The sequence below is a fragment of the Fusarium coffeatum genome (genome assembly GCF_003316985.1).
Source record: "Fusarium coffeatum strain FIESC_28 chromosome Unknown BRIP53273_contig_29, whole genome shotgun sequence".
Lineage (NCBI taxonomy): Eukaryota > Fungi > Ascomycota > Sordariomycetes > Hypocreales > Nectriaceae > Fusarium > Fusarium coffeatum.
The window spans coordinates 70,424-90,965 of NW_022157826.1; the positions used below are offsets into that span (position 1 = coordinate 70,424).

The 20,542-nt window shown below is 47.4% G+C and overlaps 9 protein-coding genes across 9 annotated transcripts; 5 read left to right on the forward strand and 4 right to left on the reverse strand.

Annotated features, from left to right (window-relative positions):
* Positions 1-3,235: 3,235 nt before the first annotated feature.
* On the forward strand, positions 3,236-4,012 carry FIESC28_01040 (uncharacterized protein; the record flags this gene model as incomplete). Its single annotated transcript, XM_031155191.1, has 2 exons — positions 3,236-3,507; positions 3,556-4,012. The coding sequence occupies 2 exons, from the start codon at positions 3,236-3,238 to the stop codon at positions 4,010-4,012; spliced, it is 729 nt and encodes a 242-aa protein (XP_031020740.1).
* A 278-nt stretch (positions 4,013-4,290) lies between these two features.
* Positions 4,291-5,067, forward strand: FIESC28_01041 (uncharacterized protein; the record flags this gene model as incomplete). The annotated part of the gene is made up of 1 exon (XM_031155192.1): positions 4,291-5,067. One exon carries the CDS (start codon positions 4,291-4,293, stop codon positions 5,065-5,067), a length of 777 nt encoding a protein of 258 aa, XP_031020741.1.
* Positions 5,068-6,349: 1,282 nt separating this feature from the next.
* FIESC28_01042 (uncharacterized protein) lies at positions 6,350-6,837 on the forward strand (the record flags this gene model as incomplete). The annotated part of the gene is made up of 2 exons (XM_031155193.1): positions 6,350-6,470; positions 6,521-6,837. 2 exons carry the CDS (start codon positions 6,350-6,352, stop codon positions 6,835-6,837), a joined length of 438 nt encoding a protein of 145 aa, XP_031020742.1.
* Positions 6,838-7,306: 469 nt separating this feature from the next.
* On the reverse strand, positions 7,307-8,117 carry FIESC28_01043 (uncharacterized protein; the record flags this gene model as incomplete). Its single annotated transcript, XM_031155194.1, has 2 exons — positions 7,307-7,639; positions 7,689-8,117. The coding sequence occupies 2 exons, from the start codon at positions 8,115-8,117 to the stop codon at positions 7,307-7,309; spliced, it is 762 nt and encodes a 253-aa protein (XP_031020743.1).
* Positions 8,118-8,446: 329 nt separating this feature from the next.
* On the reverse strand, positions 8,447-9,202 carry FIESC28_01044 (uncharacterized protein; the record flags this gene model as incomplete). Its single annotated transcript, XM_031155195.1, has 2 exons — positions 8,447-8,787; positions 8,839-9,202. 2 exons carry the CDS (start codon positions 9,200-9,202, stop codon positions 8,447-8,449), a joined length of 705 nt encoding a protein of 234 aa, XP_031020744.1.
* Positions 9,203-9,717: 515 nt separating this feature from the next.
* FIESC28_01045 (uncharacterized protein) lies at positions 9,718-11,615 on the reverse strand (the record flags this gene model as incomplete). The annotated part of the gene is made up of 9 exons (XM_031155196.1): positions 9,718-9,891; positions 9,940-10,167; positions 10,221-10,365; positions 10,418-10,566; positions 10,620-10,876; positions 10,929-11,104; positions 11,154-11,262; positions 11,311-11,509; positions 11,565-11,615. 9 exons carry the CDS (start codon positions 11,613-11,615, stop codon positions 9,718-9,720), a joined length of 1,488 nt encoding a protein of 495 aa, XP_031020745.1.
* Positions 11,616-12,198: 583 nt separating this feature from the next.
* FIESC28_01046 (uncharacterized protein) lies at positions 12,199-14,368 on the forward strand (the record flags this gene model as incomplete). Its single annotated transcript, XM_031155197.1, has 8 exons — positions 12,199-12,264; positions 12,311-12,619; positions 12,668-12,834; positions 12,882-13,058; positions 13,109-13,420; positions 13,473-13,486; positions 13,538-13,625; positions 13,675-14,368. The coding sequence occupies 8 exons, from the start codon at positions 12,199-12,201 to the stop codon at positions 14,366-14,368; spliced, it is 1,827 nt and encodes a 608-aa protein (XP_031020746.1).
* Positions 14,369-15,058: 690 nt separating this feature from the next.
* FIESC28_01047 (uncharacterized protein) lies at positions 15,059-16,735 on the reverse strand (the record flags this gene model as incomplete). Its single annotated transcript, XM_031155198.1, has 4 exons — positions 15,059-15,173; positions 15,248-16,052; positions 16,096-16,214; positions 16,260-16,735. The coding sequence occupies 4 exons, from the start codon at positions 16,733-16,735 to the stop codon at positions 15,059-15,061; spliced, it is 1,515 nt and encodes a 504-aa protein (XP_031020747.1).
* Positions 16,736-17,380: 645 nt separating this feature from the next.
* Positions 17,381-19,017, forward strand: FIESC28_01048 (uncharacterized protein; the record flags this gene model as incomplete). Its single annotated transcript, XM_031155199.1, has 3 exons — positions 17,381-17,575; positions 17,628-17,739; positions 17,792-19,017. The coding sequence occupies 3 exons, from the start codon at positions 17,381-17,383 to the stop codon at positions 19,015-19,017; spliced, it is 1,533 nt and encodes a 510-aa protein (XP_031020748.1).
* Between the last annotated feature and the right edge of the window lie 1,525 nt (positions 19,018-20,542).

The window sequence follows — 20,542 nt, forward strand, 5'->3', positions numbered from 1 at the left end:
ACCCGTGCACCCGATCTTGACTGATACATTTCCGGATCTTTACCGGATTTAAACATACCGCTAACGAGCCAACCACAATATCAAACCCTGTTAACAGACAACCTTCGGCTGTTACGGTCCTAAGTTTGGGGGAGCATTCCACCGATGCTTGTTCGTGTGACCAATCGGGTATTCTCCACGACGCGTACTAACGGAAACATGCAAGGCACGAGTGCCGCTAGCGGGATTAAGAGTTTAAATGGCCAGGCACCATGCATGTGTGCTCGTCCCACCAGACATCCTTCAGGCACCTCCATCTTTCGATTAGCTCGGGCCTGAATGCCAAGACCTGTCAGCCTAGCTGTTTTCGGTTCATAACTTTGCTTTGAAGCCTCAATCACTTACACATTGTTTAGGTCATCTAAAAGCTTCTCTGGAATGCTGTCAAACTTGGTTCGTATCGAATCGGCCAAGCTATCCGTACAACGCCCTCAATTCTCTTCTCGTAATACATAACGTGGCGCAGTCCCACCATGGTTTCTTATGATTTGTGGATACTCAACGCTTGAGATTAATCAGCGGACAAATTCTCCGAAAGCTGAGTACATGCCCTCCATCAGGAATGCGCCATAATTCAATGACATCATCCTCCCCATCGTTTAAGGAAACATGTACTCAATTAACGGAGATTCTTGTCCGCTGATTAAGGTCAAACGTTCATCATCGACGAATCATGGTTACTCGGGGTTTGCTTGTGACACATCTGGTGATAAAGATGCCTGCAATGCGTACTTGATAAAACAACACTTCTGCGAATCATGGAAAGTGACCGACGCCAAGAATGTGATTGTGAGGCCTGTTTCTGAATATTTCCCATCTCAAATCAAAGGCCAATGATCCCAAAGACGCGCATTACATACGCGGCCTTCATAATTCACACACATAACGTATAGTACGGAAGATCACTCAAATAATCGATTACGTATATGATCATTGAGTTCTCTACTGGATTATGCTTTGATACGAACTTTGGTACATAAAATTTCTTCAACATAGCTGCTTTGGCTGGCCTCCACGATCTACATGTTAGTGAAATAGCGTAATGTATTCAGATTACTCCAATTGCTCTACCGGGCAAAAGGTATAGTAATGAAATCGAGTACGCATTGTCGGGCATGGAACTCATGAGATTCTTGAGACCCGGTGGATCCAACGCTGCATTCCTCATTTTCTCAGATGCGCAGGTTAGCGTGATGTCAGATCTTTAATTCCTCTGACACCAATTACAGCTGCAGCTTTGAGAGGGAGATATCCACCGGGCGTTACGGATCTCGTGAATTCCGACAGTATTACCAGATGTGTCACTAGCTGACCATGAGTAGCTTCGCTAGGACCCCAGACCGATGAGGAAACTAGATCCGATACGGCTGATCCCGTTTGTAAACTGTGAAAGCGTACCTGAATTCCGCGTTCGAGGACTTTGAACGAAGGCGACATGCTTTTCCTGCAAAGGGGCGATGCCATCCTTACCACACTCCGCCAAAATGAAAGCAGACTCACCCAGTGTTAGGGGATTGCTTATTGGCGTCATCGGAACCCGATCAAATTGCAAGGAATGAAGGTACTATCGTGATGTATGGGGGCTGACCGAGAAGGTCTAGGGTAAGGTCATGATTACAGCAGGAAGACGCGTCTGAAGCGCGCGACTGTTTATAGACCTTGCTTAGATAAGGGTTTCTCAAACCTGTAATCATCATCGGAGCCTGGAGAGACATGGTGTATACTTCTGGTCTTTGTTTCTACCTATGGCGATGATTTCACGTATGGGCTGTGAAAAAGTGAGCGACACGGTTGTCTATTTTGCTCTCAGGCTAATCTCCCTCGGTTCCAATTGTGCTCAGCTCGTGACCTTTCGGATGAATCAATAGATGTTAGTGTGATCTTTGTCGCAATTACCGAACAAACTCGCACAGTAGACTAGTGCCTGTGGAAATAACACCGCGCTAGTTGGAACGCGGCACTCAGCCACCCGGGCTCTAGATTGGCTAGCGCATACCTCGGAACTAAGACACGGCCGTTACATCATGATATCTTGCGATCGACACCGGTATGTTCCGAGAACGAGCATAGCCGTTCAAGGTTAAGGCTCATCAGCCTTGCAGGCCCACCATCAACCATCTGTCGCTTACCGTCTTGATAGAAATTGCTTACTTAATCAACTCCCATGTCACAGGCACTACTCAATTTCGCAGGGCTATAGGGTAATTTAATAAGTATCTCAATTATCTTCCCCAACACAGTAGTACAGTTCGTGATATTTCAATATAAGTAGTAAGAAATAGCAATGTACAATTAATATACAATAGTTATACTTAACTATTCTGATTGAATAACTGGTCGCGATGCGGTTCAAGCCCAAACATTTGTGGATGTCTGAACAGGGGCACGTAGTAACCTCGGTGAAATACTCCCCTTTGTGTATAGCTTGAACAACTTGCTTTACCAGTGAGCAGAAAGGATCAAGAAAGGAAAGCTGCCATGGCCGCCGAGCTTCAGTTGATTAGCGACAGCACACGTGGCGTATGTCACTGTTAAAACACAGGCCCTGGAGTATACGGGTCACCACCTTTTTCGAATGTCCAGGCACAGTTTATCCATCTGCCACAAAACGTCTTCTATCCAGTCTTCATAACAAAAGTGGCCGGGTCCCAGATCAATTCGTCAATTTAAACGTTAAGTAGATCCTGCGGCTATCTGCCAGATCCTAGACTGCAATGGTTTCAGAAAATTTCCAAGCCCGTTAGATTTACCAAATGAGTTTGCTGGAAAGCAACTGCATGTGTAACGTGGGAGGGAGCTCTCACATTGTTGAGCATTGCGTAAGGGCTGGATATAGGTCTCGTAGGTAGCTACCGATGCCAGAGGCATCGCAATGTAAAATAGAAAAGCAAAGAAGACAGGCAATCAGCCAGGCTGATATAAAGAAAAAATAATCTCTTAGAACTTCTGCAGTAGTTAGATACTGCAGTTATGTTATTCCCTTTTCTCTTCTTATGTTTTTGCACTTATTACAGCACTAAGCCTTGTGTCTTGAAGCGACCCAATGGTAGTCCTACATCTAGCTTACGTACACACCATTCGGATGTATAAATGTCCACTAAGAATTCCTTCTTCTGTCGAATTCTCTATTCTCTATCCAGTGATAATCTTCCCGTTTTCCAAATCTTCAACAACAGGAATCAATCGATCAACCATAATGTCTATCCGCCTTTCGGATATGTTTGATCTAATGTGGAAACCGCCAAGAGGGCCGCCCATAGTTAAGCGCCGCCCGCTTGACAAGATGCTTCCGGAGAACTTCAAGTATTTCAGAAATTGGGGCTTCACAATCTACCGCACGTACTACGGTGCCGAGTCCGACGAGCAGTGGAACACGCTTGTTACAATTCTGCGACATCAAACCTCCCTTGGCCTTGGATTGCTTGAGTCGGAAGAGCTGCGCGAGGACGATGATGAATGGATTAAACGGTGCGGTGGAGACAAATCTAAATAGGCGAACAAGGTAAACATCGTCAGAAAGCTGTTCCGTCTTTTTCCACAAGAAGATGCATTGCTCCTTGATGGTCTGGATATCGCCGGAGTGCGAGAAGTGTGCGCTAAGGAACACGCTGAAGCAACGGAGAAAATGGCTGGAGCTTTCTTTAAATTTGCACTTGTTGCAGATAAGGCAGTGCTCAAGGATATTGCCAACTACCGTTTCGTTGTCAAAGCAGTTGATTACGATTGGGACCCGCGCGACTCCAGAGGCAACCCAGGCTGGATCCAGCTTTTTACGGGTGATCTACTGGCGCTTTGGGGGGTACTTTTCGTCGCGTACTTGATGGATACAAACCGATACATGGAGTTGGTGGACTGGGATGACGAGAACGATGTCTGGTTCGCCAATGGATTCATGGCTCCATTTGGCGACTGTTCTCAGGTTCAGATCGCAAAGGACGACCTATTCAATGCTAGATTCAGATTTGATCCGTAAACACGATTTCTACTCTAACATAAATTCACGGCAGTAACCTAGGCGACAGTTATAATATACGTAAAGTCACTATGAATGGAACATGTGGAGGTAGTGAGGTAAGAGAACCCCTGAGAGGTTTATTGAGTTATGCAGTATACATATTAACTAAGTGTAATAGTAGATTAAAAGAAGACTTGCGTATTAGAACCAGGTCCTCACCGTCGCTTCCTTCTTTTACTTCCCTTTCACTAGATGCAATCCGTCACATTCGACAACCGTGACTACCAATACGAACCATGGCTAGACCTCATGCAATGCTTCAAATGCTGGAGGTCTTCCCTCCACTACGAATGCAGCCGACTCCCAGCAAGGTTAAGTGCTACATGACTTGGGGCTTTACACTTTATCGGACCCATTACGGCTCAGAATCCGACAAACAGTGGGAAGAATTGCTTGATTGTCTGAATCGGCAGATGACGCTGGCGCTCGGCTACTTCCGTGACCAGGAATGGGAGGATGAGGTTTTATGGCAAAAGGAAGGCCACTGCGATCCGACCGAGTATTGCAAGAGTCGCGAAGAATACTTGAACTATTTGAAGAAACTCGACGACTTGTTCTATCTCGACACTCGCGAAGATTCATCACTTGACGGCCTGGGGGTCTCGGATATACGGGAGGTATGCTGTCGCAATCCGCCTGAGACGGAGGAGGGTATGGCAGGGTTCCTGTCTCGCTACGTTCTTCTAGCGGACAAAGATGTGTTTAAAGCTATGGAGAAGGGAGAGTACATAATCAAGGTTGTCAACTACGATTGGAGGGAGGGCTGTAACTATTGGGGCTGGATGCGTATTCCGACAGGTCATCTACTTGACTTTTGGCACGCTCTCATGAGAAATCAAGATAATCCCAACAGCATTACACGGTTCAATGGGCCTGAAGAAGATCTGGAGGAATATGTCTGGTCTGGCAGCATTGACCTCTTTGGTACAGGAGATTGCTCTGAAGTTCGATACGGTTTTCACTATGAGGGTCAGAGAACGAGGTTTAAGTTGGATAAAAGTGCAAATAGCTGAATGAGCAATTATGGAACGAGCGGCAGGCGTTGTAGAAGGGAACAGCCGCGAAGCCGGGTTTAATTTCGCTTTGACTCTGGTCGTATTCACGGTCCAGTACTCCAGTCGGACCCTGACAGTGAACTGCCCAAAGTGGTAAGATGGTTAATATGGGCTGCCCACTTCGGCGTAAACCATGAGTGACAGTGGAAGTTAATTGGCTCGGACTGAGAACCCGGCCGTGGAGCCGGCAGGGTTTACAAGGCGAGCGAGCAACCAACAGAACTGACTACCAACACAGCGTTACACGACCACAGGCTGGACCAGCCTGAATGAAGCCATTGAAGACTTTTTCGTCTTCCAAGCAACCGGATTGGCGCATGAACTGATGTAAAGTCCATCCAGACAGTCTCGGCACTTTCGACGACGTGTTTCGCAACCCAGCGACGAGGGCAATTGAAGCAGGGAGTCAGGGTCCAGGGCCCTGCATCTTCACAGTCTAGGCAACTTAGCGTTCCACCGCAGTTGGGACCCATCGGATACGGCCTGCACATGCTCGGTTGTTGGTAATATTGGGGTCTTCAATCGCCACTTGGAATATTCAGGTTCCTTGTTATCTCCCTCATTTTTGTATTGAAAGAGTAGTAAGGATGTAGAAAATGGCTATTCTTAAACGTCTTCTCCCGCTCAGTCTTGTCGTCAGTGCAGGCGCTTTTCGTATTTATGACGCTGATAACCTCAACAATGTCGACGAATCTTGTGCCAACGCCCTAGCGGTGGATATCAATTGCCATTCTCATATCCGTTCTTTCGTGAAATTAAGAAATCGCGGCTCCCTTGACAATGTTACATTTACAGATGAGATATGTGTCGAATCTTGCTCCGCTTCGCTCCGCAGCTGGTTTCATACCGTCGCTGAGAAATGTAACCTCGACAACTATGGAAGTGATGCAGTTCTGATGCAGCTCGAGGGAAGCATCTGGGCTGGTCGGAACGAGACATGTATCAAGGGTCCTAAGACTGAGAGACGGAGTACCGCAACGAGTATCACTCAATCTGACACCTCAACTTCATGTCAGACAAGTTTTTACACCCTGACAACACTCAATGCCTCAAGTTAAGTACCAGACGCTATGGCAACTTGAGGCCTATCACACCGATGATGCGTTGAGTGAAACAGGCTGTCCGGGTAACCAATCACTTTTTTGACCCCGCAACATAAATCAGGCGGATATCATTAGTATATCCAGATGCCTTCAGCAGTTTCTCACGCGATATCAGCGATGCCAAAGTTTCGAAAGCCATGTCTTCAGGCCCTACCAAGTTCTTTGTATCGTCACCCCACGGCTGCGCGGCAATATCCGACGGTGAATCTCCTGTCAATATCAGTCCCTCTAGCCATGGCGCTATCATCAGCTCGAAAAGTATGGAATCCCCCGAACCAAAAGCCAAGACGCTGACTAATTAACATAAGAGGAATCAGGCTCTGGAAAGGTGCACTTCGCGCTCCCGACCCTACCATCCCCTTCGGAGGACGCGCTCACCGGTCATGCCACCATGTCGGTCCAGCTTGAGATCTCACTTTCCCCGCATCCACAACCTGATCCAGACGCCCTTTGCAAAGTCGCCCGGGTAGAGTTGCATGCAGGACGTGATCAACTCGGACAGTGGGATGCTGGAGAGAACGATAACGATTGGTTGATCGATGACGACATAAGAATTCCTGTTTGGAGTGGTATCACGGGCGCTGGAGAAATGTTTTCAACGACAACCCCAAAGGTCTCTGTGTGACCTTGACATTGGAATTTGGTGGCGGCTTATGGCTGCTTATTTCGTCTGTTGCTCTGATACAGCCGGTTGAAAGTCTGCCGAAGCCGAAAAAGCGATTCGGTGAAACATGTGTTGTCATTTGACAAAGGGCAGAAAGACTTGCTCATTCTCATGATGACGAGATGATATTAGAAGGGCATCACACAAAGGGCTGTCAAGAACATCATTCTCTATCGCAGCGATTGTCTCAGTAGGATTTCACTCACGGGAGGGTTGACAGAATATCACTCGGATCGGCGTTGTCATGTTCTCTTTGCAGATACAATATTCAGAAGAATTTCAATTAATTTGATCGTCCTAGCTTTAAGAGGCTCATATCTGCTGTTGATCGGTAGGTAGAGAAGGCTGTGACGCTAGCCTGACGGCAGCAATATACAAGACGCATTATGAAGATTATCTATCTATAGAATAGTCTTCAAGGTCTATAGGCTCACTGGCAGACTTTTTCAATAATATCAACCACCTTGCCTATTGCCTCCTCACTCAGGAAGGGGACATGCCCAGCGTGAATGGTCTCAATCTGGACACCCTCTCTCATTGCTCCAGCCATAGCCTGCTGCCCCTCCACAGGAATACAGTGGTCAATGTCACAGACAACATAAGTCTTGAGTACAGTGATGTCAGTTGCGACAAAGTCCGCTGCTGTTTCAAGACTAGCGGTGCTCTGATGAGCGCACTGTGCTAGGGCCTTGTAGGCTTCGTCGGAAGGAAGATCGTTGTAGAATGTATCCTTCGCTGCATCGTTCAGATACAACGCATCATCCTGGACTTGGTGTCAGTGTTAGAAGGTAGTGGTGTTCTGCGGGACTTACCGTCCGATCAAGGAAAGGTCCAAATGTTCCACCGACAGCAGCCAAGAGAGAAAGACCCTTCACTGGTAACGCAAAAGACGCGACATATACCACGTGAACAATGCCACCTCTTAAGCCCTGAGCCTCTCGCTCATGAAATTGGTATCCCTCAGCAGCTGCGGAGCCTGGGATGCCACCATAACTATGGCAGACAAGAACAATCTTCTTTCCTTCGTCCAGAGAAGGTTGGGGTGTCTGGCGTATAACTTCAACATCATCCAGATGGGTCTTTCCCTTGATATTCTCGACGAGACCAGCCGTAGTGTTCCCAGGTTGAAGGACAGTGTAGCCCTTGGATGTCAAGGCTTGGGTGAAGGCTTCGTAGTGAGGTCTGCGATGCCATGCACCTTGAACAATGGCAATGACTGGCTTTTCGGTGTTTAGGGACATTTTGCAAAAGATAATAGATGAGAGCTCAAGATGATCTATCTGTTTAAATTGACGACACCAACGAAGACTTATATATTTGATGATTTCAAGTGAGCACTAGACAGGTTAGGCAGTTGTTGATTACAGTCAGCCCTATGGTGATCCTGTGCCGCAGAGGTACATGTTAAACCACTCACGATCCTCATTTCGCGACTGAACCCGCTTTCCAACTCGCGCCATACCAATACCGGCTAGCAGAAGGATCATGGTATAAGTCCTGCAACACAAGATAGAATAGCATACATGTCAGCCGATGCTTCAATAAAGTGTATTAGCCATTTTTTTCGTATCTAATTTCCGTCAAGCTGAATAGCACTACACTTTACGCTCAATGCGTCTTCCTCGTTAAGAGCATCATCCAGAAGTTGAACATTCTCGTCATAGCCAAGGCTGAGCCAGTGATTCCGCATCTTTCCCACCGCGTCGTACAACCTTGACGGCGACGCGCCTTCATACGTTGAAAAGCCAATCTTATGGTCGTGTATGTTGAGCCAGTCGAGTAGATGGACAATGTCGTAAACGTCTGACTTGTATTTTGTGATCGACTGTGGTCGTGTACTTCCGATGTATTGGACTGCGCGCTTCATTTTGGTGAGGATGAGGACGTCGGGGATGAGGACTGGGATTGTTCCTGGAAACATTTGGTTAGACATGACTTAAAATTGGCAAGAGAATGACATACCATCGTCTGGGTAGAAAGTAACGATCTTACGAGGTAGCCCAAGAGATCCAAGCGCAAGCGTCTCAATAGGAATACGCTCCTTGGCCCCGCCGGGAGCAAAGAATACGTTCAGGCCATCTACCACAAATCGAGAATCCGCTGTGCAAACGATATCCTTGAAGCGTTCTCGGATAGTGTTTATGTCCATATCAACATAAACATCGATGTCGAGGGTAGAGCGACCACCGCCGAGGAGGTACACGGCGAAGCCGCCGATAAAGGCAAACTTGATGTCATTTTGTGTGAGAATGCGTGAAAGAGCCTCTGCGGCTACCTTCATGTCGCTGAATTGTGACGGAGTGACGGGCTCCATGATTTCAATCATTGTTGTTGGTTGATTTGACAAGGAATGATTGATTGATTGAGAAGTTGGAAATCGGTATTTCTGATCAGGAGGGAATCTTTGACTTTTATAGAGCTACGAGCCGAATTCCTAAAAGTCACAGCTGTTTAAGCTTCAATATCTGCAAACCTTGTGATTCTGATTCATCACCACAATGATTCTCATTGAGCAGAACCTTCGGCATGCTCTTATGGCGCAAGGCAGCACAACAAACTTTTCAGCCACTGGTAGTACGTCGAATCGGCGGCACCAACCAAAGTTCATACACGCATTGGACAGTCCGAAATCTACAGCGTCCATTTAACTCCCAGTATGACTCATATTTTGTGGTGGCGCTCACTTTGTCCACTCCGGTTTCATAATTTTGGTCTTTGCTGAATATCATAGACTGAAAATGGTTTTGGAATGAAAGCAGAATTAAACCCTTTCACTCTTCTTATAAGACCCAGAACAATCTCTTACGATATGCAGCTTGCTGATGTAAAGGGTCTGTCGGGTTAGACTTTTGCATCGGCAGCTGTAAGCTTTCCTCCAATCTCATGCCCATGGTCACCATCCACATCCTTGTCCACTCCAGGCTGGCCAATTGAAGCAGTAAACTGTATCTTCTGCGACCGGAAAGGATTGTAGCTGGTCGCGAAGACAGCATCGATTTCCTCAAGTGCACGACCCTGCTCAATTAGTAATGGGTCTATCACAAACACCAGGTTCAATCTTACCTTAGTTTCAGGGAGGAAGAAGAACGTGAAAAGGAATGCCACTCCCGACACGCTACCAAACACCCAACCGACACCAAAGTGGAGGTCCCTGATTAGGTATGGGATTATGTAGTTTGTGACAAAAACCCAGATGACATTCCACGCTGCTCCCAAAGACTGTGTCTTTTCACGAACGGAAGCATTGGGAATCTCACCACCGATAAGATACGGGATGGATGCGCTACCCATCTATGTGAGATATTAGCATGATACCGCCACTGAAGGTTTCTGGCTTTACTGACATTATAAGAGAATGAGAACAGCATAAAGGCAGCTACAACGGTATTCTTCTCGGCTGCGGATTTATCAGATCTTCCGCCAAGACCAGCCAGCATGAACAGCCAAAACAGTTGTAGGATGTAGCTAGTCATCAGAGTGTATCGTCGTCTGTTCGGGTGTTAGCGGACTATTCTTGTAAAACGAACGCTCATGATCTTACCCCAGGGTGTCAACCAGATACATGGCTGGAATAACCGCAATTGTGCCCAGAACACTGGTAATAATGGGGTAAAGAAAGGCCTTGTCAGCGTAACCATTCTCTTTGTAGAAGACGGTTTGGAAGGTTGAAGTAAAGGCTTGACCGGTCGTCTACTTGTTCTTAGTAAAACACGCACGTACTACTAAAACGAGCAAGTACGAACCTGTTGGAAAAAGTAAAAGGCAATGACAATCAGTGTTCGGCGAAGGTTGGTGCCACGAAATACGTCGAGCCACGGCGCTTTATGCACTTGGTCACTACAAGCGTCTTTGATAGCCCGAATCTCTTCATCGAACCGTCCCCGGTCGTTGTCATCTTTGTTTCGCAGGCGGCGCAGTGATACGATAGCATCTTCTTCACGGTCCTTGGAAAGAAGCCAGCGAGGAGAATCAGGGATAAAGAACACAAAACAGGTGAGCACTGTAAATCCAGGTTAGATAGCAGGTCACTGACGATGTTATGGTTTACTTACAAACGGGAAAGATGAATTGAATGCCCGTGACTGTTTTCCAGCCAACACCATTAGTGTATGTGGAATATGCCTTGTTGGCACCTGTGGCAACGACGGTACCTGCGGTCAAAAATAGTTGTAGAGAAATCACGACAAGACCACGGAGAGGAGCCGGGACAATCTCTGCTTGATACGTGCTATATACAAGTCAGTAACTACAATGGTTGGTGAGAAGAGGTTGCCTACGTGACATCAACCTCGACAAGGCCAATCGAGATATAGACAATAGTACGCCCGACGACGAACTGCGCAAAACGGCCAGAACCGTATGATGAGTCTGCAGCGGTAATTTCCACTAATTCGATAGTAAGTAACTACCGCGACTATTATGAATCGGACTTACTAATGACCCCAACGCATGATATTATAGAAAGTAGCACAAAGACCATGCGGTGACCATACTTTTCAATCGCTGGACCAGCAAACAAGCATCCGAGGAACTTGCCGAAGAAAGGTACTGACGACATAACCGAGGTCTGAGACGCTCCGAAGGCATAAGTTTGTGATTCGGCATCGTATGTTCCAAATTGGTTGATAAATCCCTAAATCTCCGATCAGTTTCACCTTGTTGTTGATCAAGGTTGCAAGACGACTTACCGGATTAGCCAAGATACCACCAAAGCTGCCTGTGTCGAAACCAAATAGCATGTCGCCCACTAGTAGACAGAAGCAAGAGAAGATGAGGAGGGGGGAGACGGACCCCCATGCGGAGCGTTGACTGGCCATTCCGAGAGTAAGAGGCTGGGTACCCAGAGTTGAAAGCCTCAAGAGGAGGGTTTCAACCGTAAAAGGTAGGGCACTTGCCCCCCATTTTGTATGCCAATATGATACCTCTGTACATAACGATGACACCTTAGAGATTTGGGTCCATGGTGTTCCTTCGGTCTGGGGAACGTGGGGCATCCCGGTATTGATAATGCCGAGTGTGTATGGCGACATTCCCACCTCGCCAATCATCTCACACTTTCTTCGGAACGAGATGGAAGTTACCAATGGCCAGACGACATATTCGGAACAGAGAGGGGTCTTTACCAATCATCTGGAGTTTTTCTCGGAACGAGGTCGACCGTTCGTTGCCGATCTATCCTGGTGGGTAGTATCACTATCCTAGAAAGAGTATCGATACGATGATATACCCCACTCACCCTCGGAATCCTTTAATGATACAAGTTGAACCCCTCACGCAACCATTGTTCTTGACTCGATACACACAGGCTGTACATTGTTCACAATGGGCACTACACATGATACCATGACCAAGCGTCCCAATTTCCTCTTCATTCTCGCCGACGACCTGGTCAGTTCTTAACCCAGCTCAAGAACGCACATACTCAACCATCCAGGGCTTTTCCGATATTGGTTGCTATGGCGCCGAGATCCAAACGCCCAATATCGATCAGCTAGCTTCTGAAGGCCTCCGTATGCTGAATCATCATACCGCCGCAGCCTGCTCGCCAACACGAGCCATGCTTCTGAGCGGTACTGATGCACACCTTGGAGGTTTAGGAGTCCTAATAGAGTACAAAGGTAGCGAGAAAGGAGCTAAGCGTTATGGTGGGAAGGCTGGCTATGAGGGTTACCTTACTGAGGATGTTGCAACTATTCCTGAGATTCTGGGGGATAATGGTTACTTCACCGCCATGTCCGGAAAGGTAAATAGTTCACCAAGATGGCGAAAACAGTGGCTGACGTGGTGATAGTGGCACTTGGGTATGCGCGCGAACCAAGGACCCTGGGAGCGTGGTTTCCAAAAGGCATTTGCTATGCTTCCGGGATGCTGCAACCATTATGGTTGGGAGCCAGTGCAAGAGAAATTCCCTGTCGGCGGTCGTCCGATTCATGCCGAAGAGGGTAAAAAGGTCGACATGTGAGTTACAACTCCCTCAGATATTACATAAACTGATTGATTCCAAGAACTCCCAACAAGACGGAAGACCCTGAGGGTTTCTACTCGACCGACTACTACACTAATTGTCTCCTTGAGTACTTTGGAGGCAGAGACGAAAAAGAGAAAGAGAAACCGTTCTTTGCCTTTCTTCCCTTTACAGCACCTCACTGGCCATTGCAGTGTTCCAAGCAACAACGCGATAAGTAAGCAAATCCGTGCAGATTCATCTAACCGAGACTTACTCCTACTTTAGGTACAAGGGAATGTACGATGACGGCCCATACGCACTACGTGAACGCCGCCTGAAGAAGCTCGTGGAGCTTGGTATCATTCCCGAGTCCGTGGTTCCACACAAAGTTGAGACCGATACGGTGGGTGTTGGAGAATGGGACGAGTTAACGCCAGAGGAGAAGAAGTTATCGAGCCGAGCTATGGAAGCTTACGCTGGAATGGTCGATTCTATAGACGTCAATGTCGGAAAGGTGGTGGATTACCTCAAATCGACCGGGGAGTATCATAACACGTTTATTGTGTTTATGAGTGACAATGGGGCTGAGGGAGCTGCGTAAGTTGTCTCCTCCCTTGACAGCTTATTTGACAAAACTAACCTGTTACAGCATGGAGGCTGTTCGTAAGTAGTGCGATTGCTTCACGTCGATTGACAGAATTGACCGTCTCACAGCTGTGATGGGAGACAACATCAAAAGGGCTATTCATGAATACTATGATAACTCCTACGAGAACATTGGATCCTGGAACTCGTTCACCTGGTAAGAACCGAAGATCCAAGAAAGAACTCAAGCTTACAATGAAACATAGGCTTGGTCCTCTCTGGGCTCAAGGATCTACCGCACCTTCGAGACTATTCAAATGCTTCCCATCCGAAGGAGGCATCCTTGTACCATGTGTTGCAAAGTTCCCAGCCAACACGCTTTCACCTTCGTTCAAAGCAGGATCTCTCGATCGATCGTTCTCAACGGTTATGGACTTTGCTCCGACGTTTCTTGACCTGGCTGGCGTGTCTTTACCATCTGGCAGTGGTATCAAGACTTCCTTCCGAGGAAGACAAGTACACTCAATCCGCGGAAAATCATGGGTTCCATTTTACAGCCACGGAAAAGCAGCAGAAGATAACCAAGTGTGGACGATACACTCTTCCACTGAGCCGATAGGATGGGAACTTTTTGCACGCGGTGCTCTTAGAAAGGGTGACTGGAAGATCGTGCACATCGCCAGGAAAGAAGGCGGTGCTGGTGATGGTGATGAGGGCTGGGAATTATTCAATATCGCTCAAGACCCTGGAGAGACGACTGATCTGGCTGATAGCAATCCTGAGAAACTCCAAGAGTTGAAAACGCATTGGGATGAGTATGTGGTTGAGTGTGGTGTTGTTTGGGGAGAAACAGCAGAGGCTTTGGGTGTTGATAAAGACACTGCGCCGGAGTTGTGGGAGGATGATACGGAGTTGCAGAAGGGTTGGATGAACACAAAAGCGGGTACATGTCCTGTCTAAACAATAATAATTAGGCAACGTTCTGAATCTGACAATCAACTTTTCCTCTGTGCTTTCCATTACAACCACGTCAAATCCGACTTCCCACCGGGCATCATAATTCTCAAAGGCCACCCCTTCGCAGCATAAATCTCCCCCACAATCCTCTCCAACCAAATCGTCGCCAGTACCGGAAACACAAACTCAAACCGCTCCCTCATAGCGACTTCAACAGCTGCATCCCACGATACCCTTCCACCCTCATCATCACCAAGCGCTATTTTCGCATGTGCTATTGAGAGATGGATTATCGCTGTGACCCATCCATGTCTGGAATTAAAGGTTGCTAGTGTTTCCATTGTTTGGCCGGTGAGTTGCCAGAGTTGTAAGGCTTCGGTGAAGTTGCATCGTTCATGCTGGATTCGTGCTTGGAGGATTAGACGGCGCATTTTTATGACTTGGTCGTTTAAGTCATCCAGCTCGGGTGGTTCAACGGTAATTAACTCCTCCACCAGCAAAGCTGCATCATCCAGTTGTCCAAGCCCGATGTATCCCTCCGCCATAGCCATACACAACCGTCGAAACGGCCTTCCCTTCCTCGCCTTAATTCCCTCCAACTCAGCCTGCGATACCTCAACCGCTTTATCATATTCATGCAACTCGCAGTGAATCTCAGCCAACCTCGTAACGATTAGCAATTTTGTGTTATGCCTAATCGGCATAGTGGAATTCAGCCACAAATGCTGTTCCAAACTCGCTCGCGTTGTCTTGAAATCCCCAATGGAATGAAAGAACTTCGCCGCAACACCCTGCAATCGTCTCGTGACTTCAATCTCAAAAGTCGAAAGCGGATGGATACCCTGCCATAAGTATATCGTCGCAGCAACATCCTTATCATACCGATGGATCTTATTCTCGATGCTAGAAATATGCAGTCTTCCCTTGAGCGCGTTATCAGATCTCGTCGTCACCTCCATCTCCGCGTTCAAAAACTCATTGATAATAGCGTCTGACCGCTCATAGCTACCATCTTTGCCAGAAATAATACTGTCGAATAGTGTCACTGAAGCTTGATAGTAGAAAGACATGTTTTTGCGAAGGAGGGATTTGGCGCGTGTTATGGCTGCTAGACGGATGGTGAAGAGGTCGCGTTCGCAGAAGAAGAGGAGAGCTTCGATTATGGCTGTTCGCAAGGATGACGGGATGCGTTTTTGGGAGGTGAGACTGTCGAAGAGGGACCATATTGCTTTTTTGAGAGGGAGGGGCCAGTTGACTTTTCCTTCGTAGCAGGGTGGACAGGCGAAGCAGAGGAGTCGGAGAGCTGTTGTTGCCCAGTCTTCTATTGTCTGTGGTGATAGACGCTCTGAAATATCTTGTTGGGCTTGAGGGTGGAGAGATAGTGTGATTGTGCCGTCTTCTAGTGTTTGCTGCGTGACTTCAGGTCGTTGTCCAAGCTGAGACAAAACTTCATCATTGGACAATACTCCAACCAGGTCCGAGCTAAACCCAAAGTCGGTAGCAGCAATACTCTGTATCTCTCCCCCATCCGTCCAACGTCGCATAGGAATCTTGACAGTCTTCAAAAGATCAACCGGAACATTACTGCCACCGAGGGCAAGAATGAGAAGAAGACCTTGGTCGGACGGTAAAAAGCAGTCGCTGTAGTCCGACAGCAAATTGCGATATGACAAAGTGAGCGACGGATCTGCACTGTTAGTCTAGTAAGCGAGAAGCAAGGTACCACACACCATTAAGCTGCTCCGTAATGAGCCGCTGCACGAAAAGCGTCAAATCAGGTGCCTCGGCTCCGATACCCTGCAGATGATCGAACGCTTCGTTGTCTTCCATATTGAGATACCTCTCATATCTAATCTGATTAGCGCGATCTTTCGGAATCGTCGGAATCACTTACGTTGAAGCGGGTACTTCTAAAGGTAACCAAAGAACAGAACCAACACCACCCAATCGTCTTGCAATCTTGATATACTTACTGCCCGCATATCGTAACTCGGACAATGTACGTCCTTTAACGACATCAGCGACATCCTCCGCAATCCAAGCATCATCATTAATCTTGGACCTCAAAAATATCGTGACACAGGCAATTCGTCGTCGCAATTCCTGGAGTAGCCCATCACCCTCCGCCGTCCAAAAGCCCTTAGTGTCATTCTCAAATCTCGTATGCAATGCCGAGATCTTAGTAAAAGTGATGGAGTGAAGCGACAAAATCTTCGCAGTGCGCTGATTACTCGGAATAATCTGATACCGAACTTCCTTGGCGAGGGCTTTATTCCTGCCAAGAATTGCGCGAATAGCTTCTAGATGTTTGTTCAAGGATGATGCGGATACCTTGTCAGCGTTATCAATCTGTTTGCACAGGCACGCCATGCTGATCCGAGAGATAATGTGTGAGACAATGCGTGATGATCTTTTTTTCACAGTGAGAAAGGGGAGGATGAGGTTGTTTATGGAGTCGTTATCCTTGTACTAGTGGGTCGTGGCGTCTCACGGTGAGAAAATTTGGTTGGAAGGGGCGCCGATGGTCAGGGGTCTAGCTTGTTTGAGGTTTCGAGGGGGGGGAAACCGACTGGTTGGAGAAATTCATGTTATTAGAGGACAGGTATCTCTGTTAGTAATTGCTCATCCTCTCTACTGTTCAGGGCTCACACTCGATATTAAGACAGACAAAGAAAGGCTGATATCATAATAGCATAATGGTAGTTTGTTGGTAGTTTTTTAATATATTACATACGGCAGAGATGCTTGGATATGCAGTGATTTTATGTCTCAATCTAACATCCAATGTACCTCATCAGCTCATCCGGCTCTCCTGACACTTCTACACCAAGTGGAGACTACTGATAAACCAGTGGGGCCCAGACCAACGCCCTCAAACCTTGTTGAAAATTCCATCAGCGGTTCCACCGAAGTTCGATCTGATAAAGAACCTGACATCCATTCCATCTGATAATCTTTTCCATCTCATCTCATCTTCCATCTTATCTCTCTCCCTCCCTTCCTTACCCCCTCATGATGAACGCTTCAAAGGAGGCCCAAGACGTGATCCACTCTTCGCCCCCGTCCGACCAATCAGACAATGAAGACCATGGCAAGAAACCGGTGCCGATGAGTATGAAGATACTCTCGGTCGTCATCGTTAGTATGATTGGTTTTGGTGGACATTGGAGTAGTGGTGTCACTGGTGCTTTAAAAAGTACCCTCAAAAAGGTATGTCGGCTCATGTGTTTTGTACAAAAAGGGGTTAGCTAACCTATATTAGGAACTTCACATCTCGAATACCCAATATGCCGTCCTTGACACGAGTGAGAACTTTATCAAGACTGCTCTCATTCTTGTTAGTGGTGTTCTCACAGACCGCTATGGAGGTGCAAGTAAGTGACTTTCCATCGTAAGCATTTTGTACCATCACACTGACACATTCAGGCACCATGCTTTGGGGAAACGCCATCTTCAGTTTAGGAGCCATCCTCGTCGCAGCAGCCACAACAGTCCGCTCCTACAAATTCATGATCGGCGGCGCCGTGATCCAAGCCCTCGGCGACGTAGCAACCCAAGTCGCCCAATACAAAATCTTCTCCTCATGGTTTCCGCCCTCCTCAGGTTTCGCATCAACACTCGCCTTCGAACTCGGCATCGGCAAGATCGGTTCATTCGTCGGAAAAGCTACCGCCAACGTCATCGCGCAGAACCTCGGCGATTTCAGCTGGGCGTACTGGATGGCTGTGTTTATGAACCTGTTCACCAACGTTGCTACTCTGTTCTTCTGGTGGTTTACGCGTTGGTGTGAGAAGCGTTATGCTGGGACTAAAGATCCTGCTACGGGAGAAAAGTTGACGGAGAACAATAAGAGGTTTGAGATTGGAAAGATGTTGAGCTTGCCGTGGTCGTTTTGGATGGTTTGTCTGTTTTCACTGTTCCAGACTTCCACGGCTAGTGTCTTTGCTTCCAACAGCACAGAACTGGCGGAGCAGCGCTTCAAGATCTCGGCTATCAAGGCGGGATGGTACGCGTCTATGTCTCAATACCTGGGTTTCTTCTTCGTGCCTTTGATCGGCGTCTTTGTCGACATGTTTGGTCAACGACTTACTCTCATGCTCGTTTGTGGCTGCGGAATGCTCTTGTCCATGTGTCTAGTAGCATGGGGACCCAGCGTTTCTGGTACCGCCGCCAGTTTCGGTATTTTCGCAGTGGCTACATCATTCGGACCAACAGTCATTATTGACAGTATCCGCACAAGCATGTGGTACCAAGAAGTATTCGGCTCAGGCTACGCGATCAAGATTGCCATCAACAACAGCATGACAATCATCGTCGGCGTCATCTCAGGAGTGATCCAGGACCGAAACGAGAATAACTACGATAACGTCACGATTTTGTACGCGACGATGGCCGCTGGGTCTGTTGTCGTGGGGTTGATCATTCTAGCGTTGGGTTTCGCTAGTGATGTTATGGGACATTTACAGTGGAGTCGCAAGAAGAGGGTTGAAAATGGTCATGTCATTGTTGCGAAGAAGGAAGAGGCTGAGAGTGAGGGGCGAGCTGAGTGGAGTAGGAAGTTGGGGATGGTGAACTTTGGGGCTGTTGTTGTGCTTATTCTTGGGGCTTGGGTTGCTTACTTTTGGGGATTGGCTACCAAGAATACTTACTAGTGAGGGAAGGATTGGGGATTGACGTTAATGGAGGTAGATATATAGAGTAATGAGAGATAATGTTGTATGCATCATCATTGTCATCATCGTGAGAGACTTGAGTTGAAGACGCGACGCGTTCCTTATTCTGACCACCTCAGTTTGTGATTGGTGGACTGTAAGCAAGCCAATCAGAACGCGTCAAGGTCCATACCAACCAAGTTAAGTCAGCGCAAGCGGAAACACGAACACGCGCATACCATGGTAATTATTCCATCATCGAACCGGGGAGTCCATTACTTTAAATAACTCTCTCATCAACAGTCACCGCTCTTCTCTCCGAGTCACTCACATGATCGGAAACACGGTATATTTCCCCCTTCCTTTTCTCCGCTTGTCCCCAGATCTAATGCAACAAAAAAAGCACGGATTGCATGTACTTCTCCATACTAAAAGACCCTGCATATACTTATGCGCGGTCCGTTGATTAGCCGCTGGAGCGAAATCGCCTGATTATCCACTTATTAATGAGATATCCCACTTTATTATAACCGCCGTAATACTACCCTGCAGGCCTCGGTTGGGGATTTTGTCTGTTCGAGAAGGAAGGTTAATTTTGAGCTTATTTTAGTATTTGTTGTGTTGGGGAATGTGGAGTGAGACATGATGTCGCGTAGAGGCGGTCAGACCTTTTTGTTGCAGTCCCTGGTGAACTCTCGTGTATCTGACTCAGATGACTGATGGAATAACATGATGTAGTTTCAGCCAAAGAGTCACGAACCTTCAATGTCAATCTGTCAATCTTCATCTCTTTTGTCAAGATTGCCACCATTGTGTTTGTTCATCACATCATCTGTCCAACGTCTTACCCTTCTCTTCCCCTCAACGTAGTGGAGCACGCACCTCCTTCAAACACCAAGGTTGGGGTTCCCCCACGACCTGAATCATGAAATCCGGCAGCCAAGACTCCAAATCCTACCATCCCCGGCCTCGTTATGTCGTTGCCTACAGCGGACCCGAACACCAAGGCTTCTAGATTTCCGAGAGTCCCCGCACAAGAGACATTTTCGCGCAAATAACATCTGTACTCCGCAACCATCCCAGCCATCGCGTACTCCATGCTGTCTGTGTGTATGCAGGTTATGACGTACCCACTCATGCAAAGGGTAACAGTTGCCCCGAGTAATCAACAAGGTTGTGATTGGAGAAACCAACATGAACCCCAAGAATTTGGAGTCTTGGCTGATTCGTCTTTCGGCAGTTAATGTGGTCGCCGATGGATGGTAACCCAAGCATTTCTACTCAAAACATGAGAGGAGGAAAATAACTCGCCAAGCAGCCAAGGAGTGTTATGACGAGAACAGAATATGGGGGATTGGCACAGCTAAAAGGCTTAGCGCGGCTAGTAACTTGGGGCAGATTTGGGGCTTTGGTCTCTATTACCGTAGAAAATTGCCAGACTGGAGATGAGAAACAGATTACTTTATTATAACTGCGGAGATACCATTTCTATTACCCAATTACCCCAATCCCTTGCCCCAAAATC